This window comes from Apis cerana, linkage group LG14, assembly GCF_029169275.1.
Source record: "Apis cerana isolate GH-2021 linkage group LG14, AcerK_1.0, whole genome shotgun sequence".
Classification (NCBI taxonomy): Eukaryota; Metazoa; Arthropoda; class Insecta; order Hymenoptera; family Apidae; genus Apis; species Apis cerana.
Genome location: NC_083865.1, coordinates 6,207,124 through 6,234,057, shown reverse-complemented (window position 1 = coordinate 6,234,057; position 26,934 = coordinate 6,207,124). Strand labels below are relative to the sequence as shown.

The 26,934-nt window shown below is 22.1% G+C and overlaps 8 protein-coding genes across 13 annotated transcripts; 4 read left to right on the top strand and 4 right to left on the bottom strand.

Annotated features, from left to right (window-relative positions):
* Positions 1-510: 510 nt before the first annotated feature.
* LOC107999206 (mannose-1-phosphate guanyltransferase alpha-A) lies at positions 511-2,589 on the bottom strand. Of its 2 annotated transcripts, none has more exons than XM_017058912.3 (5): positions 2,416-2,589; positions 1,672-2,248; positions 1,324-1,600; positions 977-1,241; positions 511-886 (listed from the first exon to the last, which is right to left on the bottom strand). In XM_017058912.3, the coding sequence occupies exons 1-5, from the start codon at positions 2,456-2,458 to the stop codon at positions 786-788; spliced, it is 1,263 nt and encodes a 420-aa protein (XP_016914401.1). In that variant the 5' UTR covers positions 2,459-2,589; the 3' UTR covers positions 511-785. The 2 variants fall into 2 exon arrangements, with proteins under 2 accessions (XP_016914401.1, XP_016914393.1); XM_017058904.3 differs by having other exon boundaries at positions 1,672-2,269; positions 2,416-2,570.
* On the bottom strand, positions 2,109-8,800 carry LOC107999233 (congested-like trachea protein). 3 transcript variants are annotated; one of them, XM_062084290.1, is made up of 7 exons: positions 8,736-8,777; positions 8,300-8,488; positions 7,175-7,289; positions 6,737-7,048; positions 3,568-3,741; positions 3,220-3,418; positions 2,109-2,248 (listed from the first exon to the last, which is right to left on the bottom strand). In XM_062084290.1, exons 1-6 carry the CDS (start codon positions 8,760-8,762, stop codon positions 3,240-3,242), a joined length of 996 nt encoding a protein of 331 aa, XP_061940274.1. In that variant the 5' UTR covers positions 8,763-8,777; the 3' UTR covers positions 2,109-2,248; positions 3,220-3,239. The 3 variants fall into 3 exon arrangements, with proteins under 3 accessions (XP_061940274.1, XP_061940275.1, XP_061940273.1); XM_062084291.1 differs by lacking the exon at positions 2,109-2,248 and having other exon boundaries at positions 2,919-3,418; positions 8,754-8,800; XM_062084289.1 differs by lacking the exon at positions 2,109-2,248 and having other exon boundaries at positions 2,919-3,418.
* On the top strand, positions 3,850-6,666 carry LOC107999223 (leucine-rich repeat-containing protein 15). The gene is made up of 6 exons (XM_017058921.3): positions 3,850-4,160; positions 4,321-4,452; positions 4,512-4,649; positions 4,737-5,563; positions 5,668-6,220; positions 6,305-6,666. The coding sequence occupies exons 1-6, from the start codon at positions 4,125-4,127 to the stop codon at positions 6,476-6,478; spliced, it is 1,860 nt and encodes a 619-aa protein (XP_016914410.1). The 5' UTR covers positions 3,850-4,124; the 3' UTR covers positions 6,479-6,666.
* A 34-nt stretch (positions 8,801-8,834) lies between the features above and the next one.
* LOC108002261 (5'-AMP-activated protein kinase catalytic subunit alpha-2) lies at positions 8,835-12,052 on the top strand. Of its 2 annotated transcripts, none has more exons than XM_017063843.3 (10): positions 8,835-9,018; positions 9,371-9,484; positions 9,653-9,794; positions 9,863-10,101; positions 10,355-10,561; positions 10,633-10,738; positions 10,866-11,200; positions 11,307-11,470; positions 11,529-11,688; positions 11,769-12,052. In XM_017063843.3, exons 2-10 carry the CDS (start codon positions 9,382-9,384, stop codon positions 11,858-11,860), a joined length of 1,548 nt encoding a protein of 515 aa, XP_016919332.1. In that variant the 5' UTR covers positions 8,835-9,018; positions 9,371-9,381; the 3' UTR covers positions 11,861-12,052. The 2 variants fall into 2 exon arrangements, with proteins under 2 accessions (XP_016919332.1, XP_016919334.1); XM_017063845.3 differs by having other exon boundaries at positions 8,979-9,276.
* Positions 12,053-12,845: 793 nt separating this feature from the next.
* Positions 12,846-15,173, top strand: LOC108002260 (adapter molecule Crk). Its single transcript, XM_017063841.3, has 3 exons — positions 12,846-13,291; positions 13,691-14,046; positions 14,210-15,173. Exons 1-3 carry the CDS (start codon positions 13,257-13,259, stop codon positions 14,680-14,682), a joined length of 864 nt encoding a protein of 287 aa, XP_016919330.1. The 5' UTR covers positions 12,846-13,256; the 3' UTR covers positions 14,683-15,173.
* Positions 15,174-16,547: 1,374 nt separating this feature from the next.
* On the top strand, positions 16,548-20,176 carry LOC108003150 (E3 ubiquitin-protein ligase UHRF1-like). The gene is given in 10 exon segments (XM_017065276.3): positions 16,548-17,187; positions 17,555-18,159; positions 18,241-18,595; positions 18,668-18,847; positions 18,924-19,080; positions 19,143-19,341; positions 19,466-19,882; positions 19,957-20,095; positions 20,097-20,135; positions 20,138-20,176. Coding segments are annotated over 10 exon segments (2,214 nt in total). The 5' UTR covers positions 16,548-17,103.
* Positions 20,177-20,183: 7 nt separating this feature from the next.
* On the bottom strand, positions 20,184-21,705 carry LOC108003151 (protein CutA homolog). The gene is made up of 6 exons (XM_017065277.3): positions 21,497-21,705; positions 21,368-21,427; positions 21,246-21,291; positions 21,135-21,184; positions 21,009-21,051; positions 20,184-20,943 (listed from the first exon to the last, which is right to left on the bottom strand). Exons 1-6 carry the CDS (start codon positions 21,658-21,660, stop codon positions 20,869-20,871), a joined length of 438 nt encoding a protein of 145 aa, XP_016920766.1. The 5' UTR covers positions 21,661-21,705; the 3' UTR covers positions 20,184-20,868.
* A 306-nt stretch (positions 21,706-22,011) lies between these two features.
* Positions 22,012-24,625, bottom strand: LOC108003094 (protein Fer3). 2 transcript variants are annotated; one of them, XM_062084286.1, is made up of 4 exons: positions 24,162-24,625; positions 23,662-23,816; positions 23,341-23,500; positions 22,012-23,069 (listed from the first exon to the last, which is right to left on the bottom strand). In XM_062084286.1, the coding sequence occupies exons 1-4, from the start codon at positions 24,207-24,209 to the stop codon at positions 22,917-22,919; spliced, it is 516 nt and encodes a 171-aa protein (XP_061940270.1). In that variant the 5' UTR covers positions 24,210-24,625; the 3' UTR covers positions 22,012-22,916. The 2 variants fall into 2 exon arrangements, with proteins under 2 accessions (XP_061940270.1, XP_061940271.1); XM_062084287.1 differs by having other exon boundaries at positions 23,662-23,806; positions 24,162-24,613.
* Positions 24,626-26,934: the final 2,309 nt, after the last annotated feature.

Here is a 26,934-nt window from a genome sequence, read left to right as displayed (position 1 = left end):
AATGATGATGGTAATATTGTGTACAAATTCAAAACGTATCAAATCATGTGTATAATATATATATTTGATTTTATTTTACCAAAAATCACACAAATGATGAAACAATTTTTATAAGAAAAAAAACAAAATTATAAAAATTAAATTTTTCTCTAAATTACATTTAAATGTCAATAAATTTTAGAAGCATACATATTGAATTATGCATTCTTTTAATTTTGAAGTCTTTCTTTTAAATGAAAATAAAACTGCTAATTAAAAAATTATATAATGTATTTATATTATATTACTTAAAAAAAATTACTATATTTAAATTATATATTATATGTATAATGTAATATAATTATATAATATATTATATAATATTACAAAATATTATTTAAATTATTTCAATATTTTTCTTGATAAATATATTTCCAAATAAAAATATTTATCATTAATTATTAATAGTTTAATTATTAATAATTTACAAATTTAAGTTATAAAAATATAAACAGAGAAATAAATATATAAGTAAGAAATGGTGAAAACATATTTTTTTTTTTTTTGTACATGATATATTCATATATTTATATTAATATATAAACCAACAATTGAGAATAATACAATTATTAAAAAAATATTTATATCCATATTAATACCAGTTTTTTAAATAACTTTTGTGCTTAAGTTACTATTTTAAATTGACAAATTTATAAAATAAAACCATATGATAGAAGAATTGTATATATAAATTAGTTAATAGAAATATATTATTTTGAATTATATTATATAATTTAAGATATATCTTAAAGAATAATTTCATTTTTAAAATTTCTAGTCAGTTCTTTGTGCGGTAAGACAATAGAATTTAATACAATTTTTTCTGCTGCCAAACGTACACTAGTGCCTGAAATATAAAAAGTAAAAATATATATATAAGATTTTTTTTCCTTATTTAAGTAATTGTTTAATGAATTATCAATTAATAAATTATTACCAAGTATTGTTATAGAAGGATTCAGTTTTCCATTAGTATTAAAGAGAGGTAAATTTTCCATTTTTGCAAATGGTTTATCAGGATTAGGATCACAAGGTGTTCCTTCTATTCTTGCCCATTCTCCTATATAACTGCTCTTTCCTACTATACTGTGTAAAACAATGGAATGTGGTTGAATGTGTGCATTAGCTAATATAATTGATTCCCTTATCCTAACACCTCGAGCAATGATAGCATTTGGACCTATGCTTACATTTGGACCTAACTATAAATCAATTATTGTCTTACAAAATTATATTTAATTATTTTTATAAGAACAAAAAATATATAATAAATGGCTTTTTTACCACTGCAGTTGGATGAACAGAAGCAGAAGGATGAATATAAATATCACCAATAATCTGACAAGGTCCATTAACTACAGAAGCAAGACGATTTGGATGTTTTGCTTTATATAAAGCTAAATAATGACGATTGGCATATATAGCAGAACCTGCAGTTTTAACTTGTGACCACCATTTCAAAACAGGTAAAGCAAATAAACGACCAGTTCCAGCTAAGCGCATTAATATGTCTTGTTCAAGAGATATATGAGCTGGATCTTTACCATTACCATTGAACTGGCTATTAAATAATGTTCAATCAAAATCTTTTATGTTATATAATTTTTTAATAATATTTCTAAAATATCTTACGTAAAATTCTCTTGATTTTGTCCTGCATAAAAAGCATCAGCCATAGTTTGAAAAATATCTAATGAAGCAAGATAGATCCCACAATTAATTAAAGTTGAAACAAATGTTGATGGTTTTTCTACATAATGAGCAACTTTTCCTTCCTTATCAAGAACCATGCAACCATAATTCAAAGATTGTTGTCTTGTTGCTTCAGTAGCCATAATAGTGAATAATGCTTGTTTTTCTTTATGATATTCTACTATTTCTTGCAAAGAAAAATCAGCACATACATCACCATTCATTATAAAAAAATATGTTGGTCCACCAGAACGTATTTGATCACGAAAATGATATAAACCTCCAGCTGTTCCCAATGGTGTAAATTCTTGAAGATACCTAATAGTTATTTTATAGGTGCTTATCATTTCCTCAATAAATTGAGATAAATCACTTGCAAGATATGATCCAATTATCAATATTTCACTAAGATTATCCACTTTAGAACATGCTTCTATATGATGCTGTATTACTGGTAATCCAGCAACTGGAAATAATGGTTTTGGTATATCTAACGAAAGAGGCCTAAATCTAGTACCTGCAAAATATATTTTTGATTCTGAAACATCATTAAGTGAATTATTTCTACTTATTATAAATTAACTTTTAATGTTATTAAGAATTTATAAAATTATATTTGAGGTTATATTTTTGTACAAACAATAATAATTATATCGTAATATTTATATTACATAAAATACAGACCTTTTGATGGACCACCAATTAATATAACTGATTTTAATATCATTTTTATAAATTATATAAATTTTTATAATAATTTAAAATAATTCTTTTGCTATAAAACTGATAAAAACTTGTACTGATAGATTTAGGAACACTTCAAAATTTTCAATTTGCAAATTTCAGTTCAATAAATAGAATAAGATTAGCGTTATAACTTTCTGATAACATATTTTAAACAGGTTTTAAATAAGATAAAATTTTTATGATTATCAACTAATATTAATAATTACCTCATTATTATTAACAATCTTATTTTAAAGAAATAATTTTAAGAAATAATTAAAATATGTATTTAAAAATTAAAATAATTTTTATAGATTTTTAAATATTATATTGTATATTTTTATATGTTATGACTATTATGTTTATTGAAAATTATTATAAAATAAATATTCATTTTAATTTTTTTGTTTAAAGTTCTTTAAAAAATAAATCGGAAAAAATTTTGTAATTAATAATAATGCTTTAAATCAATTATTTATTTATTCTTACAAAAATTATATTATAAATTATAAAAGAGATTCAACAATATAAAAAGATGATATTACATATTATATGAACCATATCCAAAAGTAATTTATATAATAGTATAAATAATTATAAAAAAATAGATAACATTATTGCAAATTCAATTATACATTCTGACATATGAATATAAAAATGTATTATTATCTTTGATTTAGAAATATAGAATACTTTACAAATATACTAAATTTAACATTTAATTGACAATAAAATTACTACCTGTCTTTCTTAAAAACTTACTATATACAAAATTATACATATCACAGTACCCAATTCAAGAAATTCATAGCAATCTCAAATCCAAGAAAACATGCTGCATTTGCTGGAAATGCACGAAGCATCACAGGCACACATCCTTTGTATAATGCCTTTGGTCCTTCTTCTTTCATCAAAATTATAAAAACATCTCGAATTCCATTTTTAAAAGTACTATCTGGAGCTAAATAATGTAATTAAATAAAATTTTAATTAATTTTTTCAATAATTTTTTTTAACTAGCTTGTATTATTTGAAAATTTAAAAATTAATAGTTAATTAAATAATAAATTAAATAAAATTACAATAGAGAGAAAAAAATATAATATATACCACTTTGTAAACGACTTTTTAATACATCAGGTGGCATTCCAACAATCCAATTTGTAATACCAGCAAAACCACCAGCCATGATTGTTTGGAGTATTCCTAATTTACCTTCTTCAGAAGACATCCACTTTTTCAAACATTCATATGTCATAAAATACATTCCACTGGCAGGAACATCTGATAATTAGATTTAAAAAAATGTTAGCTAAATATAAATATTATCTGCATTGAATGTTTTATGAGATAAGAATTTAAAAATACAAATTATATTTACATATTATATTTCATAAAAATAATATATCATAAAAAATATTTATGAAATTAATAGGAAGATCAAGTTCCACCTGAATATATATAATTAAAGCATCATGTGGGAACATTATTTATAATTATAAAGCAAAAATAGTATGTGTAGGTTGCTAGATAGGAGGCATCCTGTTTGATATGGCACATCAAGGCAGACAGATAACAATTAACAAAATTCAGTTTCCTTCAAACCATCATACCATTATTGGTTTTAATCTGCTTTTCTTCAATTCTCAAATTTTAATTAATTGATTATGATGGTTATTCTAATACTTGTCTTCACTTTGCTGGTACATAATTTTTTTCTTTATTTGAACTGAAGAAGTGTAAGATAAAAAGATTATTTTTCCCATATCTCATATTATATATTCTTTATAATAGAAATTCTTAAAAGTGACTTTATATATAAATTTAATTCAATAATAGATTAATAAACAAATATATATTTAGAATGAGTGCTTTGGACAAATAATCGATATCGGCGACATTTGGGAAGCAAAATGTCCACCAGGTTGTTCATGTGAAGTACAAAAATTTGTTGATTTACCTTTACACCGATGGATAAAAACAAATCAAGATCAGGTATGAAAATATAGTTATATTTTTTTTTTTCAAATGTAATATTATTTTATTCTTAATAGAACTTAAGTAATGATGCTAAGTTTGAACTTGGATTAAACATTGATCATTCTATGATTCCCGAATTTTTAAAAGTAGCAATTTGCGTTATTGCCGAAGAATATGAAGAACTTTTGGATAAGCTTCCATCAGATATTCAGGTTGATATTATGAATTTGAATGTAATCTTATAATATTTAAAAATGATATATATATATATATATATATAATTGAAATTTTTGTTTTAGGTGTTTACAATTCTTCAATCTGGCTTGGGTAACTTTGAGATTCATTTACAGTCTACAACATTTCAACGTTTTACAGATTTAATATCTTTAGATATACAGGGTATAGATTATAATGAATCTCTAAAAAAAAATTTGACCATGGAACAAAAGAAATTGGGAGGAATTATTTTGTCTGTTGATTCATTATATCCATTAGGATTAAATCTTCTTTACTTAAATTTAGAACGAGTAAAATTAACAAGTTTGAGTGCAACAAAAAAAAACAAAGCTAATCTTGTAATTAAACCAATGAATACTGTTACTAACGATGAGAATGAAAATAAACAATTATTAAATAATATTAGTCAAAGTATAGGACATAGATTGATATTTTTAAGTCAACAAAACAATGGAGAAAGTGATGATAAAGAAATACTTCCATATGATGTATACAAACAAGAAATGGAAGGTTACAAAGAAACTGTTGGACTTTTTACTGCTTTAGGAGCTTTAACACATTTAAGAATTTATGATTGTGATTTAAAAGACATATCATGGCATATGTTTGATGGTTTAAATAGTCTTATTCATCTTTCATTAGAGAAAAATAGTTTAAAATTCATTCCAGAATTTTGTTTTTATGGTACTCCAAATTTAAAAGTATTATCACTTGCAAACAATCAATTGTTAACGCTTAAAAGTGTAGATTTAGCTGGTTTATTAATGCTTGAAAATCTTGATTTAAGAAGAAATAATCTAACTTTTTTGTCAGAATTATCTTTTCCTCCTTTTCCAATGTTGAAAATTGCAGACTTTCGAGAAAATCCTTTGGATTCTATATTTCCAAGGTATTTTAATACATTTTTTTTCTTTTCTTGAAATAAAATGATAGTTAACAAATTAATGATTAATAATAAGATGTAAAATTAATACAAACATCTTCTGATTTCAGTACTTTTGAAATCATGAATACAACACTAAATCTCTACTTGGGAGGCGAAGATTCGAAATTATATCTACAAAAAAATTCATTTCTGGGATTATGTCATCTTCAAATATTATACTTGTATAATTTAAAAATATTAGTTTTGGAACGTTTTATATTTCAAGGAATGCCCGAGCTGTTACAATTAAAAGTACAAGGAAATATTTCAAGTATTGAATTTGATGCATTTATAGATTTAATCAACTTAATAGATCTTAATTTAAGTAACTGTCATATTCGTAAAATATCTATGGACGCGTTTTATGGTTTACAAAATGTTAAACGCATAGATCTATCAAATAATGAATTAGAATTCATTCCACCTGGTTTATTTGGAGTAGAACAACAGAAACAACTTAGGGAAATTATTCTTTCACAAAATAAATTAACTTCACTACCTATAGATTTTTTTAAAATGCTTCGGATTCCAAGTAAACACCAACTAGATTTTGCAATTGTAAGATTAGATGGCAATCCATGGGATTGCACTTGTCTAATGTTTACATGGAATCCTCATTTGGTGAGTACAAAAAGCTTTTTGCTTCATTCTTAAATGAAAATTAAATATAGAAAAAGAATACTATTATAATTTATTTTAAAATAGGTAAATAGATTAAGAGAAACAGCACCAAGATGTTCAACTCCTAAGAAGTTGAAAAATTGGGGAGTTTTTCATGCATTACGTAAAGGTGGTTTGCAATGCAGAACTTCAAAAAAAAAACATTTAAAAAAATTTTCAATTGGAAAATATAATTATGAAGATAATATTATTAGTTAGCTAATATATTTTTTTTAATTTTCAATGAATATATGTGTATAAAAAAAACAAAATTAGAAGTTTAATTTGTTTTTAAGCAATTTTTATAAGATTGCTCTTTAATATATCATTTTTAGTTTTATATATAATATGTGTATAGCTAAATATAACAATAGAAATTCAGAATAAAAAAGAATTGCAATTAACAATTTCTATTTTCGTAATCTTTATATTTAAATCATTTAAAAATAAAATAGAAAAATAAATAATATTACCTACCTCTTAAAAGAGTAGCACAGGTACCTTTATAAATACTTTTAATCCCTCCTTCCTTATAAAGTTGTTTCATACAATCAATAGGACCACTATATTTAGATTTTATACCTTGTTGTGTTTGTAAGAGACATTTTATTCTTTCACCAGGAGCCATTATAATAGTTGTAAAGATACCACTAAATGCACCAGCATAAAACAGTTGGAAAGGAGTTAATTCCTCGTTATTGGATCTTTGTACTAATTGTTTACCCAATCCAAATCCATAAAAACTTATAGCAAATATTGGAGCCACACCACATAAAGGTGCACCCATACCTAAAAAAAAATATTCAAAATAATCTTATAAATATTTTTTAATAAGAAATAACAATAAATAAAAAATATTTATGTATAAGTAATATATATCATGTAATAAGTATATTATATATATTATGTACCAACCCTTATATAATCCACGTATTCCTTCTTTTGCAATTGTTTTCCTAGCACAATCTATAGTTCCATTATATAAGAGTACTCCATTTGGGCCTGGTATAGGCATAGTTTGAAGGCGGACCTGTTAAAATATCTTTTTTAAAGTACTTATTTTAATATAAATTATTATTAATTATTATTAATAAAAATTTATTATTAACAATAATTGAAAAAATAAAAAATTTATAGTAAAATATACAAGAAATATAAAAAGTATTAATTTTTAAGTATTCTTATTATAAATATATTCTTATTATAAATTTTTTTATTTTATTTTAATTTTAATTTTTCATTATTATAATATAATATTTATTATAGATTTTAATTTATGATAGAAATAAAAAACAATTTTAATAATAGATCATAATATTTATATAAAACTAATTTATTAATATAAAGATTTTAAAAAATACAAAAATGATGGAAACCCTATAATGGAAAATAAATTGTTTAAATAAAAAATTAATATCTTTAATATAATATCTTTAATATTATCAGCACACACAATCTCTCTTTTACCTAACATATCCATTATTAGGGCCACTCCTCTTCAGAAAAAGACAGTTCAATCCTAAGTAGGACTTAATAATCCTACTTATAATTAGATTAGATGCAGCTGAAAAATGGGGGATTATCTTTTACATTTTACTTTGAAATATCTATTCTACCCCAAATTTCTATTTATTTTTTATTCGAAAAAAAATTTATTTTAATTTACAAAAGCTGCAAAGACATATTTTGTTGTTTCCAATTTTTAAAAATAATAAAAAATATTAATAAATAATAAAAATATTTGAAAAATTTTATTTTAGTTAAAAATTTTATTTAATAAATTTTGCTGCACTTTAATAATAAAGATAAATTTTTTGTAAATCATAAAATTTGTATTGGTTTATTTAGAAATATTTTTTTATTTTATAATTATTAATGTTGCTATTATATGTATAATTGCTTAATTAATTTATAATAGAATTTATAAATAAAAATATATCATAAATTGTACATATTAATTATATATTTATAAAAAGTTAATAATTCTTGTTAATTTTATGTTTTTTATGTTTTTAATTTTTACAATTAATATAACCTTACTTTTATCGTGTCTAAAGGATGACCCACTATAACAGTACATATTCCACCAAAACCGCCACTGAGAAAATATTTGATAAGACTTTCTTTTTCTGACATCTGAATAGTATAATTAACGAATTTCACTTGAAAATAAAACAAAAAATCAATTTTATTTGTAACGCGATTAACACTATTCGATCTTGAATCTTCCTAAAAAAAGAATATAATTTCCATTATTTTAATAGATTGACTACTAAGATTAAAAAATAGTATCATAAAAATAATAATCATTTGATGATTATATGCATTAATTTTATTTTAAATAAACTTTTATTTTCGAAAAATTGTTAATGAATGAAAAAAATAAAAAAAAATTAGAATTTAAAAACAAATTAAATTAAAACAATTTTTTATTTATTATAATTAAAAAATCTAAAAGTAAAATAAAAAATTTCACAGTATAATTTCTCTTTACACGTTTCATATAATACAAATTGAAAAACAAATTTTATATAAGCCGCCACTTCAATTCATGATAGCGCTATATATATATATATATATGTACATAAAATATTTTAACGATCTAAGATTTTGATTTCTCTATGAATCAAAAATATTAACATGAAATTTATTAGTAGTTTTCTAATCTTTGAATTTTATGATAAATGATTTAATATGTTATATGTCTATGTAGTGGTATCTTCAAAATAATAAGTATCAGAATATGTAAATAATATCAGGTGATCGAATTGTTAATTATTTTGTTTCTAGTTTATTTAATGAGTTTTTATTTTGACATTTTTCAATATAATTGCTTTCTATCATGATATAATTATAATTTTAATAATTCGGTTTATATTCTATTTGACCTTGCTTTAAGTTTTAAAAAATTTATTATATTTGTGGAATATAAATAAGTAATTGTAATAAAGTGTCAAAAATGATCAATTATTGACATTTTTCTATATGAATTAGATATTTTTTAATTATAACTTTTCGTATGTTATTTTAAACTTTCTAAAAAATGATATTTAAATGTCTGATAATTATTTTATTTTTGTTTTAATCAATAATATTTATTACATATTATAGAATTTGTAACAATGTCTGAAAAAATTCCATCTAATCAACCACAACCAATTGTTAAGATAGGCCATTATACCCTTGGACAAACCCTAGGTGTTGGAACATTTGGTAAAGTAAAAAGTATGTATAAATTATTTTTTAAATAAATTTTTATTATATTAATTTGATAATATAAAAATATATTTATATATTTTATAATTATATATATATATATATATATATATATAGTATTAAAAATATAAATTATTATGTAATTTATAAAAGATTATTAATTTATTTTTTTCATAGTTGGAGAACATGTATTAACAAAACATAAAGTTGCTGTGAAAATTTTGAATCGTCAGAAGATCAAAAGTTTAGATGTGGTTGGAAAGATTAGAAGAGAAATACAAAATCTTAAACTTTTCAGACATCCTCATATTATTAAATTGTATGTAATAATAATATGCACTATGAGATATTGAATATCAAAGGATATAAATTTTTTTTGTGATTTAGATATCAAGTTATAAGCACACCCACAGATATATTTATGATAATGGAATATGTATCAGGTGGAGAGTTGTTCGACTATATTGTAAAACATGGCAAACTAAAGGAATATGAGGCACGAAGATTTTTTCAACAGATTATTTCTGGTGTTGATTATTGTCACAGACATATGATAGTTCATCGAGATTTAAAACCAGAAAATCTTTTGTTAGATCACAATCTACATGTAAAAATAGCAGATTTTGGTACTTGAATATAGTTGATATTTTATATTTTAAATCAAATTTTATTTAAAATACAATATCTGTGATTCAAAAAATGAATACTTTTTAATTTTATTTTTAATACTAATTTTAAAAAAATGATAAAAACTGAACTTTTATAAATATTTACATTAATATTAATTAATTACAATATTTTAAAGATTTATTGATTATTTTTATTTGAATATATACATTATAATTTATATTAAATTATAATTTAATGATTTTATTAAAGGTTTATCAAATATGATGATGGATGGAGAATTTTTACGTACTTCCTGTGGTTCTCCTAATTATGCAGCACCAGAAGTAATTTCGGGTAAATTATATGCTGGTCCAGAAGTTGATATTTGGTCTTGTGGAATAATACTTTATGCTTTACTTTGTGGTACTTTACCATTTGATGATGAACATGTACCAACACTTTTCCGTAAAATTAAATGTAAATAAGAACAATATATATAATCTTTACTTTTCAATAATTCATATAAAAATATTTTATATTTCTTTTAGCTGGAGTTTTCCCTATTCCAGAGTATCTGAATAAGAGTGTTGTAAGTCTTTTATGTCATATGTTGCAAGTGGATCCTATGAAAAGAGCAACAATTGAAGATATCAAGTATATTAATTTTTTATTTATATATTTTATTTTATGTTTTATATATCTTCTTTAAAAGTTTCTTTTAAATCTTTTTTGAAATCTTTTATAATACAACTGAAAACAGCTATAAATATTTTTGAATTAGGAAACATGAATGGTTTCAAAAGGATTTACCTTCATATTTATTTCCTTCGCCTGTTGAACAAGACTCTTCTGTAATCGATATAGACGCAGTAAATGAAGTTTGCGAAAAATTTAATGTAAAAGAAGCTGAAGTTCATTCTGCATTATTAGGTGGAGATCCTCATGATCAATTGGCAATTGCTTATCACTTGATAATAGACAATAAAAGAATTGCAGATGAAGCTGCTAAAGCAGAATTAAAAGATTTCTATGTAGCTTCTAGTCCACCTCCTGTTGCTTTCAGTCCCAATGATACAAATAGTAGTCCTCTGAGACCACATCCAGAAAGAATAGCACGTAAGATAAATTTAAAAATTTATAAAAAACTTATAAATATATAATTTGAAAATTTATTTACTTTCTTGTTTATTTTAATTTATAATGAATTTATATTGTATCTTAGCATTACGAGAAAGACAAAGTTCTCAAGGAAGCACATCATCCTCAACACAAGGTGCTCGTGGTACACCAATAAAACGGGCTAAATGGCATTTAGGAATTCGTTCGCAATCTAAACCAAATGATATTATGAATGAAGTTTATCGAGCAATGAAAGCTCTTAATTTTGTAAGATTTTGCTTTTAATTAATTTTTGAAATTATAAATTAATTTTTTATGCTTGTAGGAATGGAAAATTATAAATGCTTACAGTGTTAGAGTTCGTCAAAAAAATAAATTAACAGATAGATATAGTAAGATGTCATTACAACTTTATCAAGTTGATTATAAAAGTTACTTATTAGATTTTAAATCCTTATCAAATGAAGAAGAAGATATTGGACGAGGTAAAGAATTAAAGTTGATATTTATTTATTAATAGTAATTTATTAATATAATTTTATAATTCAATATAAATATTCTTTAGATCCTACAATTCCACCACCTCAAACAACAGGTCATCATACAATGGAATTTTTTGAAATGTGTGCAGCATTAATCACACAATTAGCTCGATAACTTTGCTGCATAACATGAGTTATCATTTTACAAAACTATATTAATATCATATTTTATTTCTCATTGTATATTATAACGCGTATCAATGCAGTTTAGGATAAAGGGAACATTTAGAACGAAAATAATATCAATTTCATAAAAAAAAAAATGAGTGAAAGAAGAGAAGAATCTAATAAATCTATAGAAGATCAACTTATATTTTTTTAAACCTGATCATTTCAGTATTTTACAAAAAAATAAAAACAATTTTATTAATAAAAAAAAATAAATTTAAAATTTATTTTATTAAAAATTATTAAAAAATATATTAATTCTTCTATATTTATACTGATAAATATTGAAGAGAATATAATTTAAATAGAAAATTTTAGTTTCTTCATTATAAAGAAGAAAACAAAAAAACGAATAAAATTGAAAACAGAGTTTGTGGCGGCATCTATTTCCTTTCAATCATCTCGCTGAAAAGTATTTCCGTTAAGAAAATATAACAGGAAGTAAAATAATTAATAGTTATTTCGCGGGAAAAGTGATGATACTTTTTAAAAAATAATAAATCATAAATTTAAGTGGAATGTTGATTTTCATTTTAAGAGAATATTTTAAGAATGTACTATTGATAATATATATAAGTAAATTGTTTTTGATTACTGATCATGATAATCCCTAGAAGATAACAGATTAATGAAATTATCAATGTTGTTATTGTCAATTGATAGTCGAGTTGTCAGTGAGAAAAAAATGATTAAAAGAAAAGAATTCAATGATATAAAAAAATAATACTGAGAAACTATATATATTAGAAACGCAATCACTGACACTATCATATTCATTACGTAAATATTTGTCGCTAATAAGAAGTCTTTTGAAAAAAATGCAAGTCTGTTTGAATTTCAACGAATTCAATACATTCAAAAAAATATATATATACATTGACTGAAATAGATAAGATATTTGTTCCGCATATACTATTCTGTATATATTATAAGTAGTAATTATATAGTTATAGTAGTAGATAGATAATATGTAATATTATTAATTTTGATATGCTGTGTTCAAATTGCATTAATATAGTTTTATATAATAACAATTTTTCTCTCGAATAGAAAATTTTTTCAGCAACGCTGAAGAAAAATGGTTTCATAAGAATTATGATAGAGAAAATGATATTTAAAGTAATAAAAAAAATATAGGTTAGAATTATTAGAGGAAACTTAGGGACTTTTAGTTTGGATTTATAACATTAGGCGCGTGGAATGTGAAGATATTAGTACCACTAATTCTCGCATGGTGTACTCAAGTCGCATTAATGTATATAACTTTATGTGACGTCATCTTTTCCCTACGGTAGGGAATTCTTCTGGCAACGCTGCCGATTAGTCGATTACTTGCTAAAACAATGGCTGCTACTTTCGATCAATATGACAAGTCCAGGTAAATAAAGAGACATTTTTGGTCATGTTATTTTGCGTCATAAGATTAATTCTTATTTTAATAAGTATTATTGTATTAACAATTAATCTTTGAAATTTAATTTTACTAATTTTGAAGAAAAGTTGTTAAGTTATTAAGTTTTAGAAATTATATTAAATGATTTAATATGTTTAAAATAATAAATTTAAAGTAAATTTAAAGCAATATATCTATATTTTTTAATATTTTGATTTAATTTAAATTATATATAATACATATATATCTAATCAAATTTTATTATATATATATATGTATATATAATTCCAAATTTTATAAATTTATAATATTTTGTGTATAGAATTTTAAATTTGTATTTTTTTTATAAGATTAATATTAAATTATAGAATTATATTTTTTTAGTTGGTATTTTGGTGCAATGTCACGACAAGATGCCTCGGATTTACTCATGGGTGAGAAAGAAGGTGGCGTATTCTTAGTACGTGACAGCACATCAATACAAGGAGACTTTGTTCTATGTGTACGAGAAGACAGCAAGGTTAGCCATTATATTATAAATAAAATTCAACAGGGTGATCAAATACGTTATCGGATTGGAGATCAAACATTTCCTGATATTCCCAACCTTTTGGCTTTTTACAAATTACATTATTTGGACACAACACCACTGATCAGGCCTGCACCTAAAAGAACACAGAGGGTAGTAGCAAAGTATGATTTTGAGGGCAATGATCCTGATGATTTACCTTTTAGAAAAGGTTTGTATTAATTTTTATTTGAAATATATGTATTTTATTTGAAATATAGTATTTAAAATTTTTTTATTTTGAATTTAGATTTATGTATGATATTTTTGCATTATATTATTAATAATTTATTAATAATATAATTAAAATTAATAAATATAAAAATTTCTTTTAGGAGAAATTCTTACAATTATATCAAAAGATGAAGAGCAATGGTGGACTGCTAGAAATGCTCTTGGTCAAACTGGTTCAGTTCCAGTTCCATATGTTCAAAAATATGAAGAAGACAATCACCCTGTGATTGAAAATAATTCACGTCCAGAAAGTGGAGGAAGTTCAACTATAAATTCTAATTCAGTTCAAATTTCTGCTTCCCAAATGTCTTATCCAGAAAGTGGACAAGGGACCACTCGTAGATCAAATATTCAGAGAACATTACCTGCTTTTGCAAAAGTAAAACAAGCAAGAGTACCAAATGCATATGATAAAACTGCTCTAAAATTAGAAGTTGGAGATGTGATAAAAGTTACAAAGACTAATATAAATGGTCAATGGGAAGGTGAATTGCATGGCAAGGTTGGCCATTTTCCATTCACACATGTTGAATTTGTAGATAATGAGACTGGAGAAGACAATCAAGAAATTTAACGGAAGTCTTCCATTGAATAAAGAAGTTAATTTGGATAGTTTTATATTGGCAGTTTAAGTTCGTATTAGCAAGTATTCTGTGTATTGGTACATAAAATCATCTCATTTTTAAATTTTTTATACAATTTGAAATTTCAAATATTTTGTAATACACATTTTTATATATTAAGTATTAATTATATAATATTGCACAAAATTTAAATAAATATTTTTATAAATCGTTCTACTTTTCTAGTCATAAAGTATCAAATAATTGTAAATGATTACTGATTAATATTGATTTTGTCAAAAGCTATAAAAATTTTTTGATTTTAAATTTTGTACCGATACATATTGTACTGCTTAGCCATAGGTTGTGCCACAGATGGAACAACATTTTTTACTAGATATATTAAATAATGGAATTGTTAATCATATTACAATTGTAATTTACATAAATTACATTAATTATATATTACTATGTAATTATATAAGTTTCGATTGCTGAGTAATTTTTTTAGAGAGCAGAAACTGTGAATTTATGTTTATGAGTGAATGGTATAATATTTTCATGATTGTAAGTTACAAAAATTACTTGTTAATATGTAATTATACAAATTGCAAAAATAATTAGTTTTGTAAAAATAGTAGCTATTTTAAAGTTCCGCTTTATGCTATATATATATATATATATATATATATATATATAAGTTTATATATATATATAAGTTTTATCGTAATTATATCAGTCATAGGCATGTACGAGTTATTGTAAATTATATATTATTAATATTATTATACATATATATTATTAATATATAATTATATAAGTGAAATATTCGTGATGTTTTTAAGAATAACAATTTCAAGGATTTTTTTTTTGAAAAAATTTTTTTTGATCTTAAAAGTATAGATATAGTTATGTATAAATACATTTTAATATATATATATATTTACATATTATTATATTTTATATTTGTATAAATTGTAATTGTAAACTTTACACAATCTTTTTCTAATATTTTTATATATGAAGAAAACTGATAATAGTTTTATTTACAATGATATATATTAATCATAAGTTGTATGTATGTTATGTATAGATATTTCAAGATAGAAATGTAATTTTCTGTATTTCCAAAGTTTTTAAATAATTTACAATGGAATTACTTCTTTTTCATCCAAAAAGATATTTTCATCTTGAATCTTCGATGATAAAAATTATAATTTGAATAATATATAAATTGTATAATTTGTATACAATTTTTAGCATTTGATTATGTTATATTTTCTACAAAAATTGAACTCGAATTTAAAAATTTTATTTACATATAGATTTATATTAATATTTATATTAATATGTAGTATATGTATTTAATTATGAATTGAAAAAAAATTTCTTATGGAATTGCAATTGTATGTAAATTATATAAAAAATTTTTAAGATTTAGAAAATTAATTCTTGAATAATAATTGAAAAATAAATAACGAATTTATTAGTTCCTATATATAATTAGAAATTATTAATCTTGAAAAATTCGTTTTTTTTTTAGTATACAATTTATTAAAATATATATAAGAAGTGAATTTTAAGTTTTTAATAATTTACGAAAAGAGAATATATTTTAATAATTTACGAAAAGAGAATATATTTTGATTAATTTTGTCAAATGAAGTCAAAATCAAAAAAATATAATTATCACGTAATTACTAAAAAAGTAAGTATTAAAATTGTGCAGATTTTTACGTATGAATTTTTGTAACTTTTTTTTTATATAATTATATATATTATATTAATATAATTTTAATTTTTTAAATGTATATGTTTAGAAAATAAGAATATTTTAAATAAATAATTAAAATAAGCATTTTTATAAATACAAAAAATATATTAAATAATTTCTTTTTCTTTATTACTGTAATTTATTTTTATAATAATTTTTAATATTATTTATATTAAATTATTTATATTTTTGATAATATTCTAGTAAAATAAACTTTCAATATATTTTTCATTATTCAATATTATTCAAGATTTTAAATATAAATAAAAATATTTTGTTTTTTTAATATATTGACATTTTTAAAAATTGTATAATAAATTTTTAAACATAAATTTTATGATTTTATTTCTAGGTTCAAAAAAAAATCACCAATGAAAAGAAAAATATATGCGTGATATCTAAATAGAGTTTCTTTCTTATTCCATTTTTCTTCCGCCATATGTCTCCACAATTTATTCCCGCCAAATTTCTCATTTTACTAAATGCCAACAAGTGGTGAGACCACTGTTGAGTGACAGTGACTATTGATTCGGTTTACTTATACTCTTGTTGATGTTAATGAAATAAATTATAATTTTAATTGTATATTCGTAGATCGATGCGTCAAATATAAGATCACAAATTTTTTGAGTTCTTTTGAATAAGTAAATATATCAAAATGTACGTTAAAGTAAGAACAATGGATGGTAAACAGGAGGCGATATTGACTATCTCCAAATTGACGGAAGTAGAAGATTTTAAGGTATATAAAGTAGAAAAATATATAAATATATATTCAAATAAGAAAACAATTTTTTTACATATAAATTTATATAATTTTAATTCTAATATTTACAATATTATATATTTGATATTAATCTTTAATATTTAGATTTTGGGGTAAAAAAATATATATATAATTTTATAAAATACTTTATTATTTTATTAAAAATTTCGCTTAATATTTTAATAATATATATATATATATATATAAATTAAAATATATAAATTACTTTTATTTATCTAAAATGCTATTCTTACTTATAACATTTTGTAAAATATTTAATTAAAATAATGTTACTAGAAATATTAAAATCTTTACATCTCTAAAGATTATTATTATTTTACAGCATGAAATTGAAAAAGAATTACATATAAAAGCAGATTTACAACGATTATTTTTTCGTGGAAAACAATTGGAAAATGGTTACAAATTATATGATTATAATGTTAATTTGAATGATGTAATTCAGTTAATGGTGAAAGTACAAATTAATGATATAGAAAATAAAGCTACCTCAAGTAATAGTGTTAATACATCTAATTCTAATTATGAAAAAGAAATTATAGATAATTCTAATAAAGAAGAAGAATTGGTTGAAGCTGAAAGTTTATATTATAAAATTGGAGATGCAGTAGATTGTCTTGATCAAACTTATGGAGCTTGGTTTGAGGCAATAATATTAAAAATCTTTAAAAAAGAAGATAAAGTCATTTATAATCTACAATGGGAATTTGATGAAAAAGCTCCACCTTTTAATGTACCTGAATCTTCAGTAAGACCACGTGCAAAGCATCTTTTACAATTTAATAGCTTAAAAATAGGGCAAAATGTAATGATTAATCATAATGTTGATGATCCTAAAGAGACTGGATTATGGTATGATTTTACAGTTTTGAAAATAGATAAAAAGAGAAGAGTACAGGAACTTATTGGGACATTACATATTGGAAGGTGAATTCCATTAAATGATTTTAATATTTAATTTTTTTTTAGTAAAATAAATATATATCATTAAAATATTTATTTGAAAAGGGATCAGTTGCTTGAAAATCATAAAGTGAATCCTAGAGGAGAGATTTTTGCCATAGAAGAACCAAAACTTCTCAAAGACAGAACTCCTGAAGATGAACAACATATGATTAGTAATGGTAAACGAAGACGTGTTCAAGCTATTTGTAATGCATGTTTAGACAATCCTCGTAAAAAGTGCAGAGAATGTGGTTGCAGAGTTTGTGCTGGAAAAGAAGATGAACATAATCTTCTTTTATGTGATGAATGTAACTCTGCATATCATTTAAGATGCTTAAATCCTCCATTATCTTCTATACCTGAAGAAGATTATTGGTATTGTCCAGAATGTAAAAATGATGAAAATGAAATTGTGAAGGTTAATTATTATATAACAAAATTTTATTTTATAACATTTACATATAATTTTATAAATCTTCATTTTTTAAAGGCAGGTGATAAACTCAAACAAACGAAAAGGAAAACCAATGAAAACAGTAATAGTAAGAGAGATTGGGGTAAAGGAATGGCTTGTGTAGGAAGAACAAAAGAATGTAGTATAGTTCCACCTAATCATCGTGGACCTATTCCAGGAGTAGAAGTTGGAATGTGTTGGATGTATAGAGTACAAGTAACCAAATTTTTAATTATAAATCTTCAATTTTAAGAATTTTTATATATTTTTATAAATTAAAAATTAATAATAGGTATCTGAAGTTGGAGTTCATAGACCACATATAGCTGGAATTCATGGAAGAGAAACAGATTGTGCATATTCTATTGTATTATCTGGAGGATATGAAGATGATATTGATAATGGCGATGAATTTATTTATACTGGTTCTGGAGGGAGAGATCTATCAGGTAGGATATTTGATTATAAATATATATATTCAAATTAACATATTATATTATATATTATTAAGGAAATAAAAGAACAGCAGAACAAAGTTGTGACCAAACATTAACTAGAATGAATAAAGCATTAGCTGTAAATTGCAATGCAAAACTTAATGCAACAGTTGGTGCTACAGCTGAAGATTGGAGAGGTGGTATACCTGTAAGAGTTGTGAGAAACTTTAAACTTGCTAAGCATAGCAAATATGCACCAGAAGAAGGCAATAGGTATAATAATTATAATTAATATTTTTCTTTATATATATATATATATATATAATAATGATACTTAGTAATAATAATAATAATAAGTACTTAATAATAATAAATTTCATAAAAATTTTTATTATAGGTATGATGGTATATACAAGGTAGTAAAATATTACCCTGATACAGGTAAAAGTGGTTTTCGTGTATGGAGATATTTATTAAGAAGAGATGATCCTGCACCTGCACCATGGACTAATGAGGGTAAAGCACGGATAGAAGCTCTAGGTTTAAAACCAATGTATCCAGATGGATATCTTGAAGCAATGGCAAAAAATAATAAAACAAATAAGAAACGAAATGTATTTGCTGAAGAAGAAAAATCTAATTTTTCAAAAAATGAAGAACCACCAAAGAAAAAGCAAAAGTGCGAAATTTACGAATTGGAAACTGAAATATTAAAATATATCAATCAAGATAAAACAAATGCAAAATTATGGGACGAATGTCGTAAAGCTTTACCGGATGGTAAAACTATATTTTTGCAAAAAGTTTCAGAAAGGTACATTTTTATATATTTATATACTATTTTAATAAATATTATATTTTATAATTTTTATAATTTTTAAATTGCAGGTTTACATGTCCATGTTGTTTGGAACTTGTTTATAATCCTGTAACTATTCCATGTACACATAATATATGTGTTAATTGTTTAAAACGTAGTTTTTCATCAGGTGTAAATTGTTGTCCATCATGTCGTCATTTGTTAGACAAAAATTATAAAATGGAAATTAATCAATTTTTATCATCGACTTTATTATTACTTTATCCAGGATATGAGGGTGGTAGATAACATTAACTTGTAAAAAATAATTATATTTCAAATATGAATTCACATACATGCTTAGACTCTATTAAATAATATTTCTAGACACAATTTATGTTTTAGTGATGAATTACATTAGATAATGACAAATTTACTACAATATACTTACAGGGTGGATATTTTGAAATTCTGGTAACTTCAAAACATTGTGGTAACTATTAATGATATAAAAAATTTGTTGCCATAGTCCACTATTAATAACATTTTTATTATTATATATTTATTTTAATAAATTGACTGATAGTACTAATTACATAATAATAAAAATGAATTCTCTTCAAGGAAGAAACATACATATAAAAAATAAAAAATATATATATATATACCCAATTAATTATTATAGTACTTATTTTTATATTAATTTTTGGACTTATACAATTTCAAGTTCTACACATATGTAATATAAGATTTATACAACTGACTACATTATAAACGTTTGATTATTTGTTTATATATGTATACACGCTTATTAATGTGTTCAAATCAATTGTAATAATTCTAATTTGAATGAATTTTATTGTTTTTTCTTAAAGGCGTAATATAACTTTTCATAGTAATGAAAAGTTTATAAAACAATCATGTTATTTTATAGCAAAATAAATAAATATTTTTATCATAATATATGTTAGAATTTTTCATTTTGAAAAGAAAGTCTAATTTTATTTTTTTCTTTGATTAATAGGGGGAACAATCTCACTTATCCATTGAAGATATTTTTCATTTCCATTTTGAATCTATAAATTTTTATTTAAATTAATGTAAATGTAATTTAAATGTAACTTAAAAATTCATTACTTACAGGTAATGAAATTACTTCACAAACTTCATATGGATGATTCTCTCTATTCAAAATTAATTTAAAATTAATTTTTACATAATTTGATTTTAATAATTTAATGTATAATATATAAATATATATACTTACTTTACATATTTTGTTAAAGCATCTATTGTATCAGTTCTAGTTTTTATCATCTGAAATAAAAAATGAAAAATTTATATTAACAAATTTGATATATTATTATTTATATGTTACCAGTAAAAGTTCGCTATCTTCGTTTATTTCATTTTTCCATTCATATCTGAAATGTAAATAAAAATATTTTTAAATGAAATAAAAATATTCCCATTTGCGTTAATATTATATATTATAATTACACTGATGTAAGTCCTGGTATAATATTGACGCATGCGGCTAATTTATTTTTGACCAAACCACTGTAAATATATATAAAACCATAATTATTTTGTAGAAATAGATTTTTTCAAGATTATATCAATTCTTACTGAGCCAATTTTTTAGCAATATCTTGTGTTGGAACTGTGACATATGTTACAGAATGAATTCCAGCAAGACTACTCATGTTTTTATAAGTATTGGCAGTGATATTTCTAGTTAAACAAAAGAGCGTAATTAATCCGAAAATTGATTTGCACCGCATAAGCGACATTTGTTCAATTGCAGAAAACTTTTTCCACTGATGTGAATATTGCTTCAGAAGAACTATTTAAAATATATTCTCGAATCTCGATTCGATATCGAGCAATCGCTTTTCAAAAATTTGTATTGATTAAATCAGAATTTTTTTATTTAAAAGTAAATAATTTATATTATTTAGTAAATTATTTTCAATAATTTCTTTATTATAGTAATCTTTCTAAAAATCTTTTTTCAAGTATATATATATATTTATAATATATTTATAATAATTGTTTTAATTATTATTTACTAATTTATTTTGACAGTAAAGTAATGAATTTATAAATTTGTTTTCTTTTTAAAGAAAGTAATACACAAATGATAGTATTTGTACATTTTATATTTAGATATAATGATAATATATAATAAGCAGATTTACATAAATTATGGAAGACATTTTTATCTTATTTTGTAGAATCACATAAACATTAAGTGTTAGTTAATGCTTTTTCAACAGGATACTTAACTACGTTTACATTAATTTATTTATTATTTGATTATAATATTTATATACGTTAATCTTAATTTTAAACACATATATTATATTCTAAAATATATTTTGCACTTGATATTTTTGTTTATACAAGAAATAACTAAAGTTTATATATTTATTAATTTAAATTATATTTTATTTAATTATATTTAATTATTAGTTTAAATATTTATTAATAATTATCGCTAAATATTTAAATATTTAAAATTATTTGAATTATTACATGAAATTAATTATTTATGATCTTTCAAAAATAAAGAAGTTGATAAAAAATTGATTTCGATTTTTAAATAAATTAAAAATATTTTGAAATGTTCTTATAAAATAAAAAATTTATATTTATATTAAAATATTAAAAAAAATATGTATATAAAAATATGTGAATGAGTATTAAAATCAAATTTTGAAAACTATTAACTTTTCTTTATAGATATAAGGAAAAAAGAAATAAAAGTTAAATATCATTTAAATGCATATATTCAATTTTTTTTGTTAAGTTATTTTTCAAGAAATATATTCATTTGTGCATCATTTTTTTTAAAATATTTAATTTTATATATTTAAATTTTTTAATATTTTAATTAATCATTTATTTGTTTTTCATGTATTTGCGCATTAATTTTCACTTTTAAAAGAAATCAAAGTACTAACATCGTAAAACAATTTATATATAAATAATTAATTTTTTAAAAGTTCTCTATTTTTGTTTTTGTTTTCATTTTTATTTTTCAACTTTAATTCGGCAAATAATATTCCCTCGGAATATATTCTGGTTTTGGACTATTCGATTCGATTCCAAGTAATTCTCCCATGAATGCAATATATGTGATCGCCAAACGTAGAGTTTCGATTCTCGAAAGCCGTTTTTCATAAGCGAAAGTTGGTACCTGAAGAATAATTGCCAAAAAATGATAAAAAACATAATGAATAATAATAAATAAAAGATAATTCTCATTAAAATATGAAAGTTTATTTTATAATTTAATATATCTATTATATATATATATATATATATATATATATATATATTGTATTATGGAAGTCAAAAACTAGTATAAAATATAAAATTTAAATTTAAATTATTAATTTCTAAAAATCAAATATATATATATGTGAAATGAAATATATGAATTTTTGGAAATATACATATAAACTCACTTTTCTACGTAATTTATCAAAGGCTTCATTCAAATTAAACATTCTTCGCCTTTCACGAATATTGGCTGCTCTTCTTTGTGAAACAGTTGCTACACGACGTCTTGGTTTCTTTGTAGTAGATGATGGAAGATTCGGAGATCTACCATTAGGTGTATAGCGACTAAAATTATTTTAATTAATACATAATTGATAAAATATTTTTGTTCTTTTAAAATTTAAAATTTTCCAGAGTTTAAAATCATTTTCTTAATTTATTATCATGCAAATTAAAAATATACTAAAAAAATATGTTTTATAATAATGAAATATAAAAATAATTACCTTTGATGTAATAATGCACAAGGTTGTCTATATAACCCATGTTCGTTTACGTGAGAATGTGAAGGAGGTGGTGCTTGGTATAAAACAGAACTGTCCCACATCGGATAGCTTCCAAGTTCGCCGCTGACGTATTGCGACATATCCGCTGTAATCACCTAATTCATTTACTTATGTTTATATTTATTTGCAGGCTGTTTTTTATCAATATAAAAAAAGAGATCATTAATTAATTATATTAAATATTATCATTTATTATATAATTAAAATTAAAAATTTAAAGAATCAAATATACTATCAAATGTTTAAAAAATATTAAGAAAAAGTGAAATTTTTCAATCATATAATACAAATATCATGATTCTGCTTAATTATTAAATATTATTCCGGAAAATATATTAATATAAATATATTAAACATATTTTCATGTATATATGTATTTCATATATGTATTTATATAGATATTGAAAAATTAAATCAATTTTGATTATTTATACTCATACTGGTGTTTGATTTCCATTAATCTCCCACAACGATTCGGTGTAGCTCATATCCCGGATTCTGTCCAGCGGCGAACGCAGGAAGAACACTTCGTTTCGTTTTTCAAGTTAAAAAAAAAACAATGAAGGAAAATAAAATGTTTGTCACTGGCACAACTGTCACCTTCAATCTGATTCCGAAGATATCCTCATCTATGAATTGAACTTCGAGATTTCGGTAAATTTCGAACCCGCCCCTTTTTCAAAGCAACCCTCTAAAACCACTGTTATTCACCATTCTTGAACGCTTGCGCCGTGATCTCTGCGTCCCATTGGAGCATTTCACCCTTAATCAGTTTAGGTGAAACACGATCATTGGATAGATAGTTATAAAGGGGTGGAGTTTTCGAGTAACCTTCATGATTTGCTTTGTTTCGTAGAAGTTGAGGGTTAAACAATATCAGGATTATCGACCGTGATATGAATGATATGTTAAAGATGAATAAACTTTTATATTTTTTTTTTAATCTTTTCTGAGTTCGTTTACTTCCTATTTTTCATTTTTTCATCACAACTATAAGATTAAAAAGATTTTATTTATATTCAATGCATATGATTACAATTTATTAAAAAGGAGATTAATATTTGTGAAAATGATAAAATCAGAGGAAAATATTTATTATTTTATTATTATTAAAATGTTTATAATTAAAAATTTACGTTTATTGTTTTTCTTAATTTTTATGGTAAAATTTTTAATATTATATATTTTGTATTTTTTGTTATATAATCTATAGTTATGCAGATTTACTTTTTATATGATATACTTTTTATATTTTATTACTTTTTATCTTTAAGTAAAAAGAATTATTTAATTCTTAATATGTTTAATCATTTTAATAATGATATTAAATGAAATGTATCATCTAGTTTTGTAATATTTAATATAGTTTTGTAATGTTTAACATATTAAATATAAATTTCATATATATTTTAAGTAAGCATTAAGTATTGAAAATTTATATTTACTAAAAAATAATCTAGAAAAATGATATAATACACAATATATAAATATATAATTTTTTTTCAAATAGTATAAAAATATTTAAATAATATATTTCATCAACAAAAAAGTTTTATTATAACAAATAAATTAATTTTTTATAAAGTGTAAATTAAAATATAAATCAATTTGTTAAGATATAAATTTTTTTATGATTATTTCTTTTATGATCATTTCTAAAATTATTACAAATAAAATTTTTTCCAATTTATTAAATTATTATTATTTCTTTATATCTATTTGAAGATAAATTGTTTCATAAATTAAGTTTCTAACAGGATCACTCAAAAGACCATGACAAAATCTTCTCAGAAGGGTAACATATTGTTAACCGAGGGAGTGCGTTCCCCCGAATTAATTAAATAGATATTAGCCGATTCACTTGACACTAAATTCTCCCTTTGAACGCGTATAAACATCCAGCATGCTCTCTGCGTGTCAAATCTCATTGTGTTTGCTTCAAGAGTTCGAGGGTGCATAAAGTTATTAATATTCGATCACAAGTAAGCAGATTTCTTATTAGGATCTCTTTTTGGTGTTATTTTTTCTTTGCCACAGTATTATTGTTGCATGTTTATCATCTCTATTTTGTTTTATTTTATTACTTTAAAGCATAATTTAATTAAATTCTTTTTTCTTTTCTTATTAAAAATAGAATTTTATTTTTTATTGAAATGACAATTTATCATTTATTTATTTATATTATACCAATACCTTTTTTTTCTATAATTTTTTTAATATAATTAGAAAACGAATAAATATATAAAATATATATAAAAAGAATTTTTAAATACTAGACAATAGACAATAAAATTATATCATAAAAGAAAAAAGATTTTTATTAAATTTATATAAATTAAATAATATATTAAATGCGTTATTATAATTGATAATATTTCTTATTTTATATTTGTTAATACGTAATATTAATAAATGTAATACATATTTGAAGAATGTTTTTTAAAAAATATGATATAATAAATTGAGAATTATTAATTTATCCAACATATATATATTTATATATATTGATTGTGAGGGTGGATCTTTAATTCGAATCTGGTAATATGTACTATATCCATAACTGCAAGCTGACGCTTTGGATCAATGCTTTGAGCGTCGGCGCTGAAATGCTTCATAGCAAAACTTCGAAGCTTTTCTAAAATAAAGGAATATAATAGGAATGTTTCTCATTATAAAATACATCAATCAAAATACAGAATAAAATAAAACATACTAAAAAAAGAATAAATATTATTATATATAATATAGATATATAATAACATAACATAATTACAATAAGTTCTAATAAATTCTAAAATGAATTTTTAAAAAATTTTATTTATTGTATAATTTTGTAAAATCATTTTATATGAGTTATAATAAATAAATATTCAACAATTAATGTTAATATTTTAAATTAATTTAATTGTAAAAAATGTTCATGTTATATCCTAAATCTATTTTAAATAAATATTATAAATGAATATAATTATATAGGATTTCTCAAAAATATGAACATCAATTAACTAGAAATTGTTGAGATAATAATCAAGCAATATTTTTTTTTGTAAAAACTTTTATTATAGTCTTATTAATAAATTATTAACAAAAAATATTAATCATGAAGCACCGTAAACTAATTAAGTAGATAACAATAGTATTAGGTATATATTGCTACGAAAAAATCCAAACAATATATATAAAAAAATCTGTTGAATATAATAAATATGTTTT